This window comes from Hemiscyllium ocellatum, chromosome 27, assembly GCF_020745735.1.
Source record: "Hemiscyllium ocellatum isolate sHemOce1 chromosome 27, sHemOce1.pat.X.cur, whole genome shotgun sequence".
NCBI classification, from domain to species: domain Eukaryota; kingdom Metazoa; phylum Chordata; class Chondrichthyes; order Orectolobiformes; family Hemiscylliidae; genus Hemiscyllium; species Hemiscyllium ocellatum.
The window spans coordinates 10119221-10141245 of record NC_083427.1 but is presented as its reverse complement, the minus strand read 5'-3'; the positions used below and the strand labels follow the sequence as shown (position 1 = coordinate 10141245).

The following is a 22025-nucleotide window of genomic DNA, read 5'->3' as shown; positions in this document are numbered from 1 at the left end:
CCTGGGGTTGTGGGGCAGCAGCGCTAACCGCTGAGCCACCGCGCGGACCCCGTGCACTCTGCCTCACTGTTACCTCTGTGTAGGGAGGGCGGGGTGGGATTGTATCCGCGAAGCCGCCCGACCGCTTGGCCCCGCCCTTTCCTTCAGAGGCCGCGAGAGGGGAGGGCGGCCCCACCTCCTCCTCCCTTCAGGCCCCGCCTACCCCCCCCCCTTTCCGAACGTCGGCCCCCCTCGATCCGAGGGGGCGCGAGAGAGACAGAGAGCGCGCGCGGAGCCTCCGTTGCCATGACAACCACCGGCCTCTGGGGGGGGGAGGGGGAAGAGGCCACCCGCGCAAGCGTAGACCGTCGGCGGTTGGTGAGCGAGCGGGCGCGCGGAGGGCAGCGCGCAGGCGCGGGGTGAGGCCCATTGTTGGACGTTGCCCGAGGAGGAGGAGGAGGAGGATGGCGGCGGCGATGGCCGGGGCCGGGGCTCTGCTTCCTCCTCCCAGTCCCGCCGCCTCAGGTAACTCTGGAGGCTAGCGACGCCGCCTGATCGGTTGGGGACGCTGGGGGTGGGGGTGTGTGTGTGCAGTGCCGGGGGGGTTGCACCATGTACCCTCGACCAGAGCTGGGAAATGGCGGAGGGGAGATGGGGTTGTGAGTTGGGATGGAGGGGGGTGGGGTTGAAAACTCCTGGCCTCCGCGCCGCCATTTTAGAGCAGCGCGGGTCCGATCGGGGCATGCGCGGTCGCCATCTTACTGCAGGAACAAGGGGGCCGAACGGCCTGGCTCTGACCTCACAATGCCCATCCATTCTCCTCGTGCCTGGTTGTAGACGCGGCCTGACCCTGACGTCATGCGCGCGCTCCTCCCACCCCACAGATTGGACCAGTGGTCCATCACGCGCGCAGCCTGTCTCTGACCTCACAATGTGACCCCCCCCCCCCGCACTGTGTGGTCACAATGACCAATTGTAGACAAGGCAATGACTGACCTCACAATGCTTTCCCACCCACTGTTCCATGGGTAAAGCCTGGTTGTGCATTCCCAAAGACTCCGCCCCCACATCCATTGTACCAATAGACACAGCCTGCCTCTGACCTCACAATGTGACCTCTTTGTGTTGTCACAGAGACCAATTATAGACAAGGCACTGACCTCACAAAGCCTCCCCCTCCCACTGACTCTCCCCTCACCCAGTCTCCCCCTCCCACTGTCCCAGTAACTCTCCCCTCACCCAGTCTCCCCCTCCCACTGTCCCAGTGACTCTCCCCTCACCCAGCCCACCACCCCCACTGTCCCAGTGACTCTCCCCTCACCCAGCCCACCACCCCCACTGTCCCAGTGACTCTCCCCTCACCCAGCCCACCACCCCCACTGTCTCTCCCCTCACCCAGCCCACCACCCCCACTGTCCCAGTGACTCTCCCCTCACCCAGTCTCCCCCTCCCACTGTCCCACTGACTCTCCCCTCACCCAGCCCACCACCCCCACTGTCCCAGTGACTCTCCCCTCACCCAGCCCACCACCCCCACTGTCCCAGTGACTCTCCCCTCACCCAGTCTCCCCCTCCCACTGTCCCAGTGACTCTCCCCTCACCCAGCCCACCACCCCCACTGTCCCAGTGACTCTCCCCTCACCCAGCCCACCACCCCCACTGTCCCAGTGACTCTCCCCTCACCCAGTCTACCCCTCCCACTGTCCCAGTGACCCTCACCTCACCCAGCCCACCACCCCCACTGTCCCAGTGACTCTCCCCTCCCCAAGCCTCCCCTTCCCACTGTCCCAGTGACTCTCCCCTCACCCAGCCCACCACCCCCACTGTCCCAGTGACTCTCCCCTCCCCAAGCCTCCCCTTCCCACTGTCCCAGTGACTCTCCCCTCACCCGGCCTCCCCTTCCCACTGTCCCAGTAACTCTCCCCTCACCCAGCCCACCACCCCCACTGTCCCAGTGACTCTCCCCACACCTGGCCTCCCCCTCCCACTGTCCCAGTGACTCTCCCCACACCCGGCCTCCCCCTCCCAATGTCCCAGTAACTCTCCCCTCACCAAGCCTTCCCCTCCCACTGTCCCAGTGACTCTCCCCTCACCCAGCCCACCACCCCCACTGTCCCAGTGACTCTCCCCTCACCCAGCCCACCACCCCCACTGTCCCAGTGACTCTCCCCTCACCCAGCCCACCACCCCCACTGTCCCAGTAACTCTCCCATAACTTACCTCTCCCCCACCCCACCCCCCACTGTCCCAGTAACTCTCCCCACACCCGGCCTCCCCCTCCCACTGTCCCAGTGACTCTCCCATCTCTCAGCCTCCCCCCCCCCCCCCCATGTCCCAGTGACTCTCCCCTCACCAAGCCTACCCCTCACAAAGCCTCCCCCTCATCCCAGTAACCAATGAGGGGGAGGCTTTGTGAGGGGAGAGTCAGGCTGTGAACCCCTATAATGGGGGAGCCCGTCCGTGTTGCGTGGAGGTTGGTTGGTCAAGGAGGAGAATCAGTGGTGGTGGGGATGGTTGATTTGAGTCATTCGTTGTCATATCGGACCGTTGTTAATGCAGTGCGTGAGAGCCGTTATTGTGGGCTGCCACCAGTATTGGATGCTTATGACACGGCCGATGCTTAATGCTTCCTAACGGCCAATAATGTGAAGTGTTCAGTAGTACTTTGGCTGAATAATACTGAATGCCTGAAAATGCCAGGCAGTGGAAAATCTTGACTGTCTGGAGTGCTGCCAGTTTATTGAGGCATTGCTTGATAATTCAGAGCAAGAACATGGCTAAAAGAAGGCAAGCAGTGAAGACTTCTGTCTTGCACTGATCAGGAGTGGACCATAAGAAACTTGGGAGTTTGACACAAGAGCAACAAGTTTGTACAGCAGGAAAACCGTGTCCTGATTGGTCAGATCATTGTTGACATGGACATACAACTAGAAATATTACATGTTAATCTGAGTTCTCAGACCAGGCCCGCTTACTTCGATTGTACATTGTGTCATGAAGGGGGATGCCAGGCAATACATGCAGTACACCCGAAAGGAATTACTTCAACACAGTTCAACTCCAGTTTTGCTTGAGAACCTCCTTTCCGTTAACCACACCGCCATCTCGATTGGCTTGCTGGGTATTTTAGCAGGAGGGTCAATAATCTCGGATATTCGTTGGTCAGTAACTATAGACCGTTATCAAACAGGGACAGTCAACAATTCCTGATGTTGATGAATGGAGACTGATCGGTCATCCTGGACGGTTGATATTTGAGGACAGTTGGAATCCTGGATGATTAGGTGAAAGTGAGGACTGCGGATACTGGAGATTAGAGTTGGGAAAGCACAGTCGGTCAGGCAGCATCGAGGGAATAGGAGAGTCGGCGTTTCAGGCAAAGGAATGAGGCAGTGAGTCGAGGTGAAATACATGGGAGGGGGGTGGGGCTCGGGGGGAGGTAGCTGAGAGTGTGCTAGGTGGATGGAGGTGGAGGTAATGGGGATAGGTTGGATAGTTGGGAAGGAAGATGGACAGGTGGGGCAGCTCATTGGGGCGGTGCTGAGCTGGAAGGTTGGAACTGCGATAAGGTGGGGGGAGGGGGAATGAGGAAACTGGTGAAATCCACAATTATGCCGTAGGGTGGGAGGGTCCCAAGGCAGAAGATGAGGCGTTCTTCCTCCAGCATCGGGTGGTGATGGAGGAAGCCCAGGACCTGTAGAGTAGGAGGGGGAGTTGAAGTGTTCGTCCACGGGGCGGTGGGGTTGGTTAGTGCAGGTGTCCCAGAGATGTTCTGTGAAGTGCTCTGCAGGACAGTCAGTAATCCTGGATGATTATGACTATGTGATGGTTGATCATCCTAAACAGTTAGTAATGCGAGATGATTGATAAACATGGACAGTTATTAATATGATGGGGTGGTTGGTAATTCATCGCAGACAGGCAGTTATCCCTGGCAGCCCTTCGTACAGGATGAATGTGGATGGTTATTAATAAGACACAGTCGGTAATTCAGGGCAGTCGGTCAGGCTAGCCAGTTCATAGTATGGGAGAGTCATTAATCCTGCCAATTGTGAATGTGGGAAGGTTATTAATCCCGGACAGTCGTGAATACATGACAATCCAGCATTATCAATCTGGGATTTTAAACTTTGAATGCCTGAAGAGTGGAAACAGGCCCTTCGGCCCAGCAAGTCCACACTGACCCTCCAAAGAATAACTCACCCAGATTGATTCCCCTGCATTTACCCCTGACTAATGCACCTAATCTGCACATTCCAGGATACTATGGGCAATTGAGCATGGCCAATCGACCCTAACCTCCACATCCCAGTACAAGATGAGCAATTTAGCACGACCAATCCACCCTAACCTACACATCCCTGGGCACTATGAGACAATTTAGCATGGCCAATCCACCCTAACCTGCGCATCCCTGAACACTATGGGACAATTTAGCATGGCCAATTCACCCTAACCTGCACATCCCTGGGCACTATGGGATAATTTAGCACGGCCAATCCACCCTAACCTGCACATCCCGAGGCGCTATGGGACAATTTAGCACGGCCAATCCACCCGAACCTGCACATCCCTGAACACTATGGGACAATTTAGCACGGCCAATTCACCCTAACTTGCACATCCCTGGGCACTATGGGACAATTTAGCACGGCCAATCCACCCTAACCTGCACATCCCTGGGCACTATGGGACAATTTAGCATGGCCAATTCACCCTAACCTCCACATCCCAGTACAAGATGAGCAATTTAGCACGGCCAATCCACCCTAACCTACACATCCCTGGGCACTATGAGACAATTTAGCATGGCCAATCCACCCTAACCTGCACATCCCTGAACACTATGGGACAATTTAGCAAGGCCAATTCACCCTAACCTGCACATCCCTGGGCACTATGAGACAATTTAGCATGGCCAATCCACCCTAACCTGCACATCCCTGAACACTATGGGACAATTTAGCAAGGCCAATTCACCCTAACCTGCACATCCCTGGGCACTATGGGATAATTTAGCATGGCCAATCCACCCTAACCTGCACATCCCTGGGCACTATGGGACAATTTAGCATGGCCAATCCACCCTAACCTGCACATCCCTGGGCACTATGGGACAATTTAACATGGCCAATTCACCCTAACCTGCACATCCCTAGGCATTATGGGACAATTTAGCACGGCCAATCCACCCTAACCTGCACATCCCTGAACACTATGGGACAATTTAGCACAGCCAATCCACCCTAACCTGCACATCCCTGGGCACTATGGGACAATTTAGCACGGCCAATCCACCCTAACCTGCACATCCCTGGGCACAATGGGACAATTTAGCCCGGCCAATCCACCCTAACCTACACATCCCTGAACACTATGGGACAATTTAGCACGGCCAATCCACCTGAACCTGCACATCCCTGAACACTATGGGACAATTTAGCACGGCCAATTCACCCTAACCTGCACATCCCTAGGCACTATGGGACAATTTAGCACGGCCAATCCACCCTAACCTACACATCCCTGGGCACAATGGACAATTTAGCATGGCCAATCCACCCTAACCTGCACATCCCTGGGCACTATGGGATAATTTAGCATGGCCAATCCACCCTAACCTGCACATCCCTGGGCACTATGGGACAATTTAGCACGGCCAATCCACCCTAACCTGCACATCCCTGAACACTATGGGACAATTTAGCATGGCCAATCCACCCTAACCTGCACATCCCGGGGCACTATGGGACAATTTAGCATGGCCAATTCACCCTAACCTGCACATCCCTGGGCACTACGGGGACAATTTAGCACGGCCAATCCACCCTAACCTGCACATCCCGGGGCACTATGGGACAATTTAGCATGGCCAATCCACCCTAACCTGCACATCCTTGGGCACTATGGGACAATTTAGCAGGGCCAATCCACCCTAACCTGCACATCCCTGGGCACTATGGGTCAATTTAGCACGGCCAATCCACCCTAACCTGCACATCCCTTAGCACTATGGGTCAATTTAGCACGGCCAATCCACCCTAACCTGCACATCCCTTAGCACTATGGGTCAATTTAGCACGGCCAATCCACCCTAACCTGCACATCCCTGAACACTATGGGATATTTTAGCACGGCCAATCCACCCTAACCTGCACATCCTTGAACATTAATTCCAGGCAATTGGTAATCCTGGATGATAATCACTATGGGAAATTGAGTAACCTGGGGCGATCATTATCAGTGATTTTGGAGATTATTGAACCCGCACAGTTACAGTGAACATTGGAGGTAGAGTTAGTACGTTTGCAGATGACACCAAAATTGGAGGTGGAGTGGATAGCGATCGTCAGTACAACGGGATCTTGATCAGGTGGGCCAGTGGGCTGAGGAGTAGCAGGTGGAGTCTAATTTAGATAAATGTGAGGTGCTGTATTATAGATTGATACGGGCCAGGTGGGGATCCTAGGCATTTCTCAGCTGGGATAGTCTATAATCCTGCATATTTGTTTTTGTTTTGCTAGTCAGGGGGTTAATAATACAAAGTGACCAATACCAAGTGATCTGTGTGGTTGTTAATCCCAGTCTTTAATGAACCCTGTCTTTCAATGGGCCACATGTACCAGCTGTTGTCAGCCTCTCCTGATGGTCCATATTGGTGGGGATGATGTCAGAGAGATGTACATCACGGAAACACACCCTTCGGGCAACTCGTCCATGCTGACCAGATATCCTAACTTAATCTAGTCCTATTTGCCAGCATTTTGCCCATGTCCCTCCAAACCCTTCCTATTCATGTACCCAGCCAGCTGCCTTTTAAATGTTGTAATTGTACCAGCCTCCACCACTTCCTCTGGCAGCTCATTCCATACACGGACCACCCTCTTTGTGAAAAGGTTACCCAATAGGGCGGCACGGTGGTACAGTGGTTAGCACTGCTGCCTCACAGCGCCAGGGACCTGGGTTCAAATCCCACCTCAGGCGACTGACTGTGTGGAGTTTGCACGTTCTCCCCGTGTCTGCGTGGGTTTCCTCCGGGTGCTCCGGTTTCCTCCCACAGTCCAAAGATGTGCGGGTCAGGTGAATTGGCCATGCTAAATTGCCCGTAGTGTTACGTAAGGGGTATATGTAGGGGTATGGGTGGGTTGCGCTTCGGCGGGTCGGTGTGGACTTGTTGGGCCGAAGGGCCTGTTTCCACACTGTAAGTAATCTAAAATTAGGTCCCTTATATATCTTTCCCCTCTCATCTTACGCCTATACCCTCTAGTTCTGGACTCCCCGACCCCAGGGAAAAGACTTTGTCCATTTATCCTATCCATGCCCCTCATAATTTTGTAAACCTCTATAAGGTCACCACTCAGCCTCGGCGCTCCAGGGAAAACAGCCCCAGCCTGTTCAGCCTCTCCCTGTAGCTCAAACCCTCCAACCCTGGCAATATCCTTGGAAATCTTTTCTGAACCCTTTCAAGTTTCACAACATCTTTCCGATAGGAAGGAGACCAGAATTGTATGCAATATTCCAACAGTGGCCTAACCAATGTCCTGTACAGCTGCAAAATGACCTCCCAACTCCTGTACTCAATACTCTGACCAATAAAGGAAAGCATACCAAACGCCTTCTTCTCTATTCCATCTGCCTGCGACTCCACTTTCAAGGAGCTATGAACCTGCACTCCAAGGTCTCTTTGTTCAGCAACACTCCCAAGGACCTTACCATTAAATGTATAAGTCCTGCTAAGATTTGCTTTCCCAAAATGCAGCACCTCACATTTATCTGAATTAAACTCCATCTGCCATTTCTCAGCCCATTGGCCCATCTGGTCCAGATCCTGTTGTAATTCTTCGCTGTCCACTACACCTTCCTTTTTGCTCTCATCTGCAAATTTGCTAGCTACACCTCTTGTGCTCACATCCAAATCATTTATATAAATGACGAAAAGCAGTGGACCCAGCACCAATCTTTGTGGCACTCCACTGGTCACAGGCCTCCAGTCTGAATAACAACCCTCCACCACCACCCTCTGTCTTCTACCTTCAAGCCAGCTCTGTATCCAAATGGCTAGTTCTCCCTGTATTCCATGAGATCTAACCTTGCTAATCAGTCTCCCATGGGGAACCTTGTCGAACGCCTTACTGAAGTCCATATCGATCACATCCACCACTCTGCCCTCATCAATCCTCATTGTTACTTCAAAAAACTCAAATCAAGTTTATAAGACACGATTTTCCATTCACAAAGCCATGTTGACTATCCCTAATCAGTCCTTGCCTTTCCAGGTAAGTGTAAATCCTGCCCCTCAGGATTCCCTCCAACAACCTGCCCACCACCGATGTCAGGCTCATATACACTGATAGTCTATAGACTATGTCCCTGGCTTGTCCTTACTAGCTTTCTTAAATAGTAGCACAACATCAGCCAACCTCCAACCTTCCGGCACCTTCCCTGTGACTATTAATGATCCAAATATCTCTGCAATCACTTCTCTAGCTTCCCACAGAGTTCTAGAGTACACCTGATCAGGTCCTGGGGATTTATCCACTTTTATGCATTTTAAGACATCCGGCATCACCACCTCTGTGATATGGACATTTTTCAAGATGTCACCATCAATTTCCCCGGATTCTATATCTTCCATGTCCTTCTCCACAGTAAACACTGATCAAAATTCTCGTTTAGTATCTCCCCAATTTCATGCAATTCGGCACATAGGCTGCCTTGCTGATCTTTCAGGGGCCCTTTTTTCTCCGTAGTTACCTTTTTGTCTTAATGTATTTTAAAAACCCTTTGGATTCTCTAAAAACCCTTTGGATTCTACTTAATTCTATTTGCCAAAGCTGTGTTGTGTCCCCTTTTTGCACTCCTGATTTCTCTCTTAAGCATACTCCTGTCTTTATACTCTTCTAAGGATTCACTCATCTCTGCTGTCTTTGCCTGACATATGCTTCCTTTTTCTTAACAAAACCTTCAATTTCTTTAGTCATCCAGCCTTCCCTGTACCTGTCAGCCGTTTCTTTCACCCTGACAGGAATATACTTTCTCTGGATTCTCGGTATCTCATTTCTGAAGGCTTCCCATTTTCCAGCCGTCCCTTTACCTGTGAACATCTGCCCCCAATCAGCTTTTGCAAGTTCTTGCCTAATACCGTCAAAATTGGCCTTTCTCCAATTTAGAACTTCAACTTTTAGATCTGGTCTATCCTTTTCCATCACTATTTTAAAACTAATAGAATTATGGTCTCTGGCCCCAAAGTGCTCCCCCACTGACATCTCAGTCACCTGCCCTGCCATACTTCCCAAGAGTAGGTCACGTTTTGCACCTCCTCTAGTCGGTACATCCACATACTGAATCAGAAAATAGTCTTGTACATACTTAACAAATTCCTCTCCATCTAAACCCTTAACACTATGGCAGTCCCAGTCTGTGTTTGGAAAGTTAAAACCCCTACCATCACCACACAATTATTCTTACAGATAGCTGTCATCTCCTTACAAATTTGTTTCTCAATTTCGCACTGACTAGATTAGATTACCTATAGTGTTGAAACAGGCCCTTCAGCCCAACAAGTGCACACCGACCCTCCAAAGAGTAACCCACCCAAACCCTTTTTCCTCTGGCTAATGCACCTAACACTATGGGCACTTTAACATGGGGATGCTAACTTGTGGGGATGTATCCCAAAGAGAGAGAAGAACAATTGGACAGACAAAGGGATGGACAAGGATCAGGCTAGGAGAGGGAATGGCTGTTAATTGGGACTGTTAGTGACTAACAATATGACTTGGAGATGCTGGTGTTGAACTGGGGTGGACAAAGTTAAAAATCACACAACGCTAGGTTACAGTCTAACAGGTTTAGTTGGAAGCACTAGCTTTCGGAGCGCTGCTGCTTCATCAGGTGGTTGAACATGATCTTAACCTCCACAACCACCTGATGAAGGAGCAGCGCTCCGAAAGCTAGTGCTTCCAACTAAACCTGTTGCTGACTGTAACCTAGCGTTGTGTGATTTTTTTTAACTTTGACTAACATTAGGAATGTGTAATGATACCAAGGCCTGGTGTGTGGAGTAGGGGACTGGGACATGGGATAGTTCAGGCCCTTAAAATGATTGAACTCTGTGCTGAGTCCGGAGGGCTGGAGGGACCCCAAGTGGAAAATGAGTGTTCCCCTCCATTGGAACACTGTAGTCAGCCTGAGACCGAGATGTTGGCCTGGGACCAGGGTGGGGTGTTAACGTGGCTGGTAACTGGAAGCTCAGAGCCTTCTTTGTGGGCAGAATGTCGATGCTGTGCGAAGCAGTCACCCAGTCTACGCTTGGTTTCCCCCATTGCAGAGAGGAGCACATTGTGAGCAGCGAGTGCAATAGGCTGGATTGTGAGCCGTGCAGGTAAAGTGCTGCCCTCACCTGGAAGGGACGGCGGGCCTTTGGATATGGGGGACAGAAATGGGGTGGTGTTGGGAGTGAAGGAAGAGTAGGCCCAGGAAAGTCCAGGCGAGTTCCTTGAACCTGGGTGGATGGCACGTTACCAAACAATATAACTGCACTTGTAACGACACGGATTAATCAAGGACACTCAGTGCTGATTTGTCACGTTTGACGAAGTTGTTTGAACCTTTTGAGGAAAGTTTATGAAGGTAGTGCATCAATGTGATTCATGGCCCTTCCTGATCAGGTGCCTCATTGCAGATAGGGCCCATTCGAGCAGTTGATGTAGTTCACAAGGTCCCACATGTGAGACTGATGACGAAACAAGGAGAAAGTGAGGACTGCAGGTGCTGGAGATCAGAGCTGAAATCGCGACTATCGGGAATAAGACTGTTTCTGTCGTCGCCGCAGCCACTTCCGCCCCCCCCCCCCCCCCCCCCAGTGACATCACTAACCTGCACGACCATAACCCGCATGTATCTCCGCCCCCACACCAATCTCTGTCACCACACCCAACTCCGACCCCTCGCCGATCTCCATTACCGCGCCCAACTCCGCCCCCTCGCCGATCTCTGTCACCACACCCAACTCCGCCCCCCCTCGCCGATCTCTGTCACCACACCCAACTCTGCCCCCTCGCCGATCTCTGTCACCACACCCAACTCCGTCCCCACACGGATCTCCATTACCGCGCCCAACTCCACCCCCACGCCGATCTCTGTCACCACACCCAACTCCGCCCCCCCTCGCCGATCTCTGTCACCGCGCCCAACTCCGCCCCCTCGCCGATCTCTGTCACCACACCCAACTCTGCCCCCTCGCTGATCTCTGTCACCACACCCAACTCCGCCCCCTCGCCGGTCTCTGTCACCACACCCAACTCCGCCCCCTCGCCGATCTCCATTACCGCGCCCAACTCCGCCCCCTCGCCGATCTCTGTCACCACACCCAACTCCGCCCCCCCTCGCCGATCTCTGTCACCGCGCCCAACTCCGCCCCCTCGCCGATCTCTGTCACCGCGCCCAACTCCGCCCCCTCGCCGATCTCTGTCACCACACCCAACTCCGCCCCCCCTCGCCGATCTCTGTCACCGCGCCCAACTCCGCCCCCTCGCCGATCTCTGTCACCACACCCAACTCCGCCCCCCCTCGCCGATCTCTGTCACCACACCCAACTCTGCCCCCTCGCCGATCTCTGTCACCACACCCAACTCCGTCCCCACACGGATCTCCATTACCGCGCCCAACTCCACCCCCACGCCGATCTCTGTCACCACACCCAACTCCGCCCCCCCTCGCCGATCTCTGTCACCACACCCAACTCTGCCCCCTCGCTGATCTCCATTACCACACCCAACTCCGCCCCCTCGCTGATCTCTGTCACCACACCCAACTCTGCCCCCTCGCTGATCTCTGTCACCACACCCAACTCCGCCCCCACACCGGTCTCTGTCACCACACCCAACTCCGTCCCCACGCCGATCTCCATTACCGCGCCCAACTCCACCCCCACACCGATCTCTGTCACCACACCCAACTCCGCCCCCTCGCCAACTCTGTCACCACACCCAACTCCGCCCCCCCTCGCCGATCTCTGTCACCACACCCAACTCCGCCCCCCCTCGCCGATCTCTGTCACCACACCCAACTCTGCCCCCACACCGATCTCTGTCACCACACCCAACTCCGCCCCCTCGCCGATCTCTGTCACCACACCCAACTCCGCCCCCTCGCCGATCTCTGTCACCACACCCAACTCCGCCCCCCCTCGCCGATCTCTGTCACCACACCCAACTCCGCCCCCCCTCGCCGATCTCTGTCACCACACCCAACTCCACCCCCACACCGATCTCTGTCACCACACCCAACTCCGCCCCCTCGCCGATCTCTGTCACCACACCCAACTCCGCCCCCTCGCCGATCTCTGTCACCACACCCAACTCCGCCCCCCCTCGCCGATCTCTGTCACCACACCCAACTCCGCCCCCCCTCGCCGATCTCTGTCACCACACCCAACTCCGCCCCCTCGCCGATCTCTGTCACCACACCCAACTCCGCCCCCCCTCGCCGATCTCTGTCACCACACCCAACTCCGCCCCCCCTCGCCGATCTCTGTCACCACACCCAACTCCGCCCCCTCGCCGATCTCTGTCACCACACCCAACTCCGCCCCCCCTCGCCGATCTCTGTCACCACACCCAACTCCGCCCCCCTCGCCGATCTCTGTCACCACACCCAACTCCACCCCCTCGCCGATCTCCGTCACCACACCCAACTCCGCCCCCCCTCGCCGATCTCCGTCACCACACCCAACTCCGCCCCCACGCCGATCTCTGTCACCACACCCAACTCCGCCCCCCCTCGCCGATCTCCGTCACCACACCCAACTCCGCCCCCTCGCCGATCTCCGTCACCACGCCCAACTCCGCCCCCCCTCGCCGATCTCTCTGTCACCACACCCAACTCCGCCCCCACGCCGATCTCTGTCACCACACCCAACTCCGCCCCCCCTCGCCGATCTCTCTGTCACCACACCCAACTCCGCCCCCCTCGCCGATCTTTGTCACCACACCCAACTCCGCCCCCCCTCGCCGATCTCTCTGTCACCACACCCAACTCCGCCCCCACACCGATCTCCATTACCGCGCCCAACTCTGCCCCCTCGCCAGTCTCTGTCACCACACCCAACTCCGCCCCCTCGCCGATCTTTGTCACCACACCGAACTCCATCACCGCGCCCTACTCCGCCCCCTCGCCGATCTCTGTCCCCGCCCCCACTCCCAGCTCCAGCCCCACACCAGGTCCTAGGTCCTAGCTCCCAGCCCTGCCGTGTTTTCACCATCCCTCCAGACCTCCCCCTCTCTGAGGATGAAAGATCAGTCCTCAGCCGAGGCCTCACCTTCATTCCCCTACGCTCTCGGATTAATGAGTTCAACACGTGGCGAGACATTGAACAATTCTTCCGCCGCCTTCGCCTCCGTGCCTACTACTTCAACCAGGATTCTCGCCCACCCTCTGACGACCCCTTCTCCAACCTCCAACACACCCCATCCACCTGGACACCCCGTGCTGGCCTCTTACCCACCCTCGATCTCTTCATAGCCAACTGCCACCGCGACATTAACCACCTCAACCTCTCCACCCCCTCACCCACTCCAACCTCTCACCCTCGGAACGTGCAGCCCTCCACTCCCTCCGTTCCAACCCCAACCTCAGTATCAAACTGGCAGACAAGGGAGGCGCGGTAGTAGTTTGGCGCACTGGCCTTTACACCGCTGAGGCTAAACGCCAGCTCGCGGACACCTCCTCCTACTGCCCCCTTGATCATGACCCCACCTCCCACCACCAAACCATCATCTCCCAGACCATCCATAACCTCATCACCTCAGGGGATCTCCCATCCACCGCCTCCAACCTCATAGTCCCACAACCCCGTACCGCCCGTTTCTACCTCCTGTCCAAAATCCACAAACCTGACTGCCCCGGCCGACCCATTGTCTCAGCCTGCTCCTGCCCCACAGAACTCATCTCCGCATACCTCGACACAGTCCTGTCCCTCTTAGTCCAAGAACTCCCCACCTACGTTCGGGACACCACCCACGACCTTCACCTCCTCCAGGATTTTCGCTTCCCTGGTCCCCAACGCCTTATCTTCACCATGGACATCCAGTCCCTGTACACCTCCATCGCCCATCACGAAGGACTCAAAGCCCTCCGCTTCTTCCTTTCCCACCATACCAACCAGTACCCTTCCACTGACACCCTCCTTCGACTGACTGAACTGGTCCTCACCTTGAACAACTTCTCTTTCCAATCCTCCCACTTCCTCCAAACCAAAGGAGTAACCATGGGCACCCGCATGGGCCCCAGCTATGCCTGCCTCTTCGTAGGATATGTGGAACAGTCCATCTTCCGCAGCTACACTGGCACCACCCCCCACCTTTTCCTCCGCTACATCGATGACTGTATCGGCGCTGCCTCGTGCTCCCACGAGGAGGTTGAACAGTTCATCCACTTTACCAACACCTTCCACCCCAACCTCAAATTCACCTGGACCGTCTCAGACTCCTCCCTCCCCTTCCTAGACCTTTCCATTTCTATCTCGGGCGAGCAAATCAACACGGACATTTACTATCAACCGACTGACTCCCACAGCTACCTAGACTACACCTCCTCCCATCCTGCCCCCTGTAAAAACGCTATCCCATAGTCCCAATTCCTTCGTCTCCTTCAGATCTGATGAAGAAACAAAACCACAAAGGATCCAGGGTAACTTGACAACCCGAATTAGTTTGCTGGCAGGAGACAGGATGGCGCTAGAAGACTGTGTTTTTGTGACTGGAGGCAGATGTGAAGGAGTCCCTTATTATTTGTGATATATAAAAACAGCATGACACGAGGACAGAAAGCTGAATTAAAGTACACTCGCTACCTCTGTATTCACGGCACCACAAAGTTAAACCTTGAAAGACCCCCAAAATTGACTTCAGTGGCTCCTAATTGGTCGGAATATAGAGTACAGGAGTGGGGAGATCATGTTGCAGCTGTACAGGTTGTTGATTAGGCCACTGTTAGAATATTGTGTGCGATTCTGGTCTCTTTCCTATCGGAAAGATGTTGTGAAACTTGGAAAGGTGCAGAAAAGATTTACTAGGATGTTGCCAGGGTTAGAGGGTTTGAGCTACAGGGAGAGGCTGAACAGGCTGGGGCTGTTTTCCCTGGAGCGTCAGAGGCTGAGGGGTGACCTTATAGAGGTTTATAAAATCATGAGGGGCATGGATAGGATAAATCGACAAAGTCTTTTCCCTGGGGTCAGGGAGTCCAGAACTAGAGGGGAAAGATATAAGAGAGACCTAAGGGGCAACGTTTTCACACAGAGGGTGGTACGTGTATGGAATGAGCTGCCAGAGGATGTGGTGGAGGCTGGTACAATTGCAGCATTTAAGAGGCATTTAGATGGGTATATGAATAGGAAGGGTTTGGGGGGATATGAGCCCAGTGCTGGCAGGTGGGACTAGATTGGGTTGGGATATCTGGTCAGCATGGACGGGTTGGACTGAAGGGTCTGTTTCCGTGCTGTACATCTCTATGACTCTATAAGCAAACCCAGATTTTTTGAATAATCGATTCTAGACACCAGGTTTGCAGCTTAAAGTCTTAGCAGTTCATTAACAATGCAGTTATTGTAGCAGAGCAAACCGAGCCCGCAAAGTTGATGTTGGAATTTAAACTCAGTAACCTTTGTTCTCAGCCTCATTCACACAGACAGACAGACAGACACAGTTAAGGATGCATTCAAAATATCAAAGTGGCAAAACTGGCCAGATTACTTTGGTGGTTTTCACAATGCTTGGTTCCGCCTGGAACCATCTCCAGCTTTCTTAGCTGATTCTCTTGAAGATATCAGTCAGGGCCACGTTTTGAGTTCACTCTGGGAAGTTTGATTTAGTTTCTGTTCTCTGAGTTCACTCTCGCTGATAAAGGAAGGTGAGGCTGAAGAACCAGCAACCAAACTCCAGGAGTGGTGGGGGCTGGTACAATTACAGTAATTATAAGGCATCCGAATGGGTATGTGAGTAGGAAGGGTTTGGAGGGATACGGGCCGGGTGCTGGCAGGTGGGACGAGATTGGGTTGGGATATCTGGTCGGCATGGACGGGTTGGGCCAAAGGGTCTGTTTCCGTGCTGTTCATCTCTCTGACGCTACGAGTTGGATGTGGATGTAGCAAGTATAAAGAATAAATTTGCAAATCAGACTAAAGTTGATGGTGTGGCTGGTAGTGAGGAGTATAGAACAGGAATGGGCCCTTCAACCCATGATGTTATGCCAAACTAATCCTTCTATCTGCCCTTGGTCCATATCCCTCCATTCCTTGCATGTTCATGTCCTTATCTAAAGTCCCCTAAACACTTCTATCGTATCTCCTTCCATCACCACCCTGGTAGCACGTTCCATGCTCCTACCATTCTCTGTGTAAAGAAGACTTGTCTCTCACATATCCTTCCAACTTTCCCCCCATCTCACAACCTAAGTGCATGCCCCCTCGTATTAGACCTTTCAACTCTGGGAAAACTGTCAACCCTATCTGCGCTGCTCAGAATTTCGTAGAATTCGATCAAGTTTCCCCACCGCCTCCACCGCTCCTGCGGAAACGGTGCAAGTTTTTCTCCCCTGTCCTGATAACTCATACAATCAACGTAGCATCTTGATAAACCTCTTCTGCACCCACTCCAAACTCTTCCTGTGATGTGGCGACCAGAATTGAGTGCAATGTTCTAAGTGTGGCCTAACCAAAGTCTTGCAAAGTTCTAAATTGCCGGGGGATCAAAGGTAATGGGGAGAAAGTGGGAAAATGGGGTTGAAAAACCTATCAGCTGTGATTAAATGTTGGAGCAGACTCAATGGGTTGAATGGCCTAATTTCTCCTCTTGTGCCCTTATGGACTTATAGAACTGCAGTATGACAGCCTGGCTCTTGTACTCAATTTCCTCAACCGTTAAAGGCAAGCATGCCATACACCTCCTTTCCTACCCTTTCTACTGGCATGGCCACTATCAGGGAGGTATGGACCCCCAAGATCCCGCTGCACATCAATGCTGTTCAGGATCCTGCCATTATCTCTGTATGTTCCCTTAACATTTGGTCTCCCAAAGTGCAGCACCTCGGACTGACTCAGATTCAACTCCCTCTGCCATTACTCTGCCCATGATCTATATCCCGCTGTGACAACCTTCTACACTATCCTCAACTCCAGCGATCTTTGTATCATCTGCAAACTTACCAACCCACCCGTTTACATTTTCATCCAAGTCATTTATGTATTTATCACAAAAACAGCAGAGGTCCCAGTCCAGATCCCTGCCAACACCATTATTCAGTGCAGTCAGAAAAACAGCCTTCCACCGCTACCCTCTGCATTCTGAATGCTAGTGGACATGTCACGGTGGATCCCATGCACGTTAACCTTCTGGATGAGCCTACCATGAGGGACCTTGTCGAAAGCCTTAGCAAAATCTGTGTTGTAACAATATGCACTGCTCTACCCCATCGATCACCTCCGTCACCTCCTTGAAAAATTCCATCAAGTCAGTAAGACGTGGCCTGCCCTGCACAGAGCCATGCTGACTGTCCCTAATTGGGCCATGCTTTTCCAAATGTACAGACATCCTACCCTGAAGAATGGTCTCCAAGTCGCTTCCCACCCACTGATGTGAGACCAGTCTATAGTTTCCTCGATTATCCCTGTATTTCTCTTCTTGAATAGAGGAAACAGCATTAGCTACTCATGTTTGGTACTTTTTCTTGAGATTCTTACACACGTGATGCAACTGCCATACGCCAACTCCTGTGAACAGTCCAAATTCATTAAGCAAGTACAAGCTTTTGGAGGAACCCCTCACAATGCTTGCTGAGCCGTGTCAAGAGATCTCCCTGAACAAACGTCACAGTCAGTAATGCCCACCAGCCAACCCGCGGTCGCTCCCCCATTCCCGACGCAGTGTAGTGAGTTGATTATCTCGATCATTCCTTAATGGCGAGATTTGGTGTAAATCGCTTTTGACACCAGGGCCCGTACTGCACTGTAAGGTCCTGTGTTCTGTAACAAGACCCCTGGTGTCCCTGAAGGTATCCGGGCAATGATGAAGGAAGATGGAATACATGTCTTCCTTAGCCAAGGTAACCATACAAGAACAGGGAGTGTATGTTGGAGTTAGGCAGAACCTTGGTGAGGGAACAGCTGGATATTGTGCAGTTTTGGTCACCACACTGCAGGAGGGCTGTCGTTGCACTGGACGGGCTACAGGAGGAGTTTTTCCAGCACGTTGCCGGGGTAGAGAGACTGAACTGTGGGAAACCGTTATACAGGCTGGGGTTCTCTCCCTGAGAGCAGTGGAGGTTGAGAGGGGACCTGACAAAGGTCTATAAGATTTATGAAGTGCCTGGATAGGGTGGATGGAAAGGCATCTCTTCCAATAACTGGGGGGGAGCTGAGATTTAAGGGAGCACATAGAAAGCTAAGAAGAGGTCATTCATTTCAGCCAGCGAGTGGAGGGACTCTGGAACTCGCTGTCTGAAAGGCTGGTTGAGTCAGATCTCCGGTTATATTTTCGGCAATATCTACATATTCAGTTATAGAGCCAAAGTCTCCGGGGTTCAGAAAAGATTTACAAGGCTGTGGCCAGAGTTGGGGGATTTGAGCTACAGGGAGAGGCTGAATGGGCTGGGGCTGTTTTCCCTGGAGCATCAGAGGCTGAGGGGTGACATTATAAAGGTTTATAAAATTATGAGGGGCATTGATATGGTAAACAGACAAAGTCTTTTCCCTAGGGTGAGGGAGTCCAGAACTAGAGGGCATAGGTTTAGGGTGAGAGGGGAAAGATATAAAAGAAACCTAAAGGGCAACTTTTTCACGCAGAGGGTGGTACGTGTATGGAATGAGCTGCCAGAGGAAGTGGTGGAGGCTGGTACAATTGCAACATTTAAGAGGCATTTGGATGGGTATATGAATAGGAAGGGTTTGGAGGGATCTGGGCCAGGTGCTGACAGGTGGGACTAGATTGGGTTGGGATATCTGGTCGGCATGGATGGGTTGGACCGAAGGGTCTGTTTCCGTGCTGTACATCTCTATGACTCTATTCACCCAGCACTTGTGGGGGAAGACTGCTGTGAAAGCTTCAGCCTGATCATCAGCAATGCCGTGCTGCGCTCCCCCATCGTTGAGGATGGGGAGATATCAGTGGAGCCTCCTCCTTCTCCAGTGTGTTGTTTAGTGTCCACCACCACCACCATTGATGAGCGGATGTGGCAGGACTGCAGAGCTTAGGGATGATTCGTTGGTTGTGGGACCGCTTGGTTTGATCACTAGCCACTTATGTTGTCTGGTACACAAGTATTCCCGTTTGGTAACTTCACCAGATTGACACTGCATGTTTCGGTGCGTGTCACATTGCTGCTGGCATGATTTGTTGTACTCTGCAACATCATGGCTGGACGGTCATGTGGAGTGTGGGATGTATGCAAGGCCATGAGGTTGCAGATTGCACTTGACTGAAACGCAAAAGATTTTGGTGGTGTGGAGCTCAGCTCTTGCCTCCTACCTGTCCACGATCGACAAGGCACAAGTCAGGCGTGTGATGGAGTACACCCCACTAGCCTGGGTGGATGCAGCTCCCAACAACACTCAAGTAGCTTGACACCATCCAGGAGAAAGCAGCCCCGAACTGATTCACACCACATGGACACCATCCCCCGCTGACCCTGGGTTACAGCAGTGTGTCCTACCCACACGATCGGTCCCACCACGACACCATCCCCCGCTGACCCTGGGTTACAGTAGTGTGTCCTACCCACACGATCGGTCCCACATGGACTCCATCCCCCGCTGAGCCTGGGTTACAGCAGTGTGTCCTACCCACACGATGGGTCCCACATCGACACCATCCCCCGCTGACCCTGGGTTACAGCAGTGTGTCCTACCCACACGATCGGTCCCACATGGACTCCATCCCCCGCTGACCCTGGGTTACAGCAGTGTGTCCTACCCACACGATCGGTCCCACATGGACTCCATCCCCCGCTGACCCTGGGTTACAGCAGTGTGTCCTACCCACACGATCGGTCCCACATCGACACCATCCCCCGCTGACCCTGGGTTACAGTAGTGTGTCCTACCCACACGATCGGTCCCACATCGACACCATCCCCCGCTGAGCCTGGGTTACAGCAGTGTGTCCTACCCACATGATCGGTCCCTCATGGACTCCATCCCCCGCTGACCCTGGGTTACAGCAGTGTGTCCTACCCACACGATCGGTCCCTCATGGACTCCATCTCCCGCTGACCCTGGGTTACAGCAGTGTGTCCTACCCACACGATTGGTACCGCATCGACTCCATCCCCTGCTGACCCTGGGTTACAGCAGTGTGTCCTACCCACACGATGGGTCCCACATCGACTCCATCCCCTGCTGACCCTGGGTTACAGCAGTGTGTCCTACCCACACGATGGGTCCCACATGGACACCATCCCCCGCTGACCCTGGGTTACAGCAGTGTGTCCTACCCACACGATCGGTCCCACATCGACACCATCCCCCGCTGACCCTGGGTTACAGTAGTGTGTCCTACCCACACGATCGGTCCCACATGGACACCATCCCCCGCTGACCCTGGGTTACAGCAGTGTGTCCTACCCACATGATCGGTCCCTCATGGACTCCATCCCCCGCTGAGCCTGGGTTACAGCAGTGTGTCCTACCCACACGATCGGTCCCTCATGGACTCCATCTCCCGCTGACCCTGGGTTACAGCAGTGTGTCCTACCCACACGATTGGTACCGCTTCGACTCCATCCCCTGCTGACCCTGGGTTACAGCAGTGTGTCCTACCCACACGATGGGTCCCACATCGACTCCATCCCCCGCTGACCCTGGGTTACAGCAGTGTGTCCTACCCACATGATGGGTCCCACATCGACTCCATCCCCCGCTGACCCTAGGTTACAGCAGTGTGTCCTACCCACACGATGGGTCCCACATGGACTCCATCCCCCACTGACCCTGGGTTACAGCAGTGTGTCCTACCCACACGATCGTTCCCACATGGACACCATCCCCCGCTGACCCTAGGTTACAGCAGTGTGTCCTGCCCACACGATCGGTCCCACATCGACTCCATCCCCCGCTGACCCTGGGTTACAGCAGTGTGTCCTACCCACACGATCGGTCCCACATGGACTCCATCCCCCGCTGACCCTGGGTTACAGCAGTGTGTCCTACCCACACGATCGGTCCCACATCGACTCCATCCCCCGCTGACCCTGGGTTACAGCAGTGTGTCCTACCCACACGATCGGTCCCACATGGACTCCATCCCCCGCTGACCCTGGGTTACAGCAGTGTGTCCTATCCATACTATGCACTGCAGACAATTCCCCACAGACCTTCCGCATCCACAACCACGTCTCTCCCGAAGGAAGGCAGGTACTGCAACTACCTCCAGACTGCTCCGGCCGCATTTCTGCTCCGAGCTGCTGCCCGGCCTGACCATGAAATATATCGCCATTCCTCCGCTGTGGCAGGGAGTCGGAATCCCGGGCTCCCCTCCCCTGGCAGGGTGTGCTGCCCGACAGCACGGGGGGATCACAGGGGTTCACCCAGCCCCCTTCTCAACGGCAGATCGGGGCTGGCAGCAAACTGTGGCTATCCAGCCTGGCTGTCAGCGCAGACAGCAACACCAAAGCAAGTCATTCCTTCCCCGATCTCAATTTCATTCAACTGTCGGCCATCCCGTCCTCCCAGCACAACCTGCCCCTTCCAAATATTCGTCCAGTGGGACACCTCCGTGCATTTCTTGCCCTTCCTGGAGTAAAAGTGACCCGATGTGAATGGCAGCCTCACTCCCTGGTTTCTCCCTGCCTCGCTGTTTGAGATGGTAAACTCTGTTCCTTTCCTTGCAGACGCCTGTGCGCGCAAAGCCTCAAAGCCGGATTCACGGAAGGCGGCCCTGCCCTTACCCAGGTGAGCAGCAGTGCCTTGTTCAGTGATGACCGGGACGAAGGAAGGGGATGGGCTGTGCTCACTGGGTTTGGAGAGAAATCAGAAATAGGTGGGAATGCATGTGTTCT

At 53.8% G+C, this 22025-nt stretch overlaps 1 protein-coding gene across 1 annotated transcript in view; it reads left to right on the top strand.

The window, feature by feature from the left end:
• Window positions 1-228: 228 nt before the first annotated feature.
• LOC132828732 (zinc finger protein 436-like) overlaps window positions 229-22025 on the top strand; it is a 68535-nt gene continuing 46738 nt past the window's right edge. Inside the window, exons 1-2 of the mRNA XM_060845853.1 lie at window positions 229-504; window positions 21858-21918. Of these exons, the coding sequence (XP_060701836.1) occupies window positions 444-504; window positions 21858-21918 (122 nt within the window). The 5' untranslated portion in view covers window positions 229-443. The remainder of the gene's footprint in view (window positions 505-21857; window positions 21919-22025) is intronic.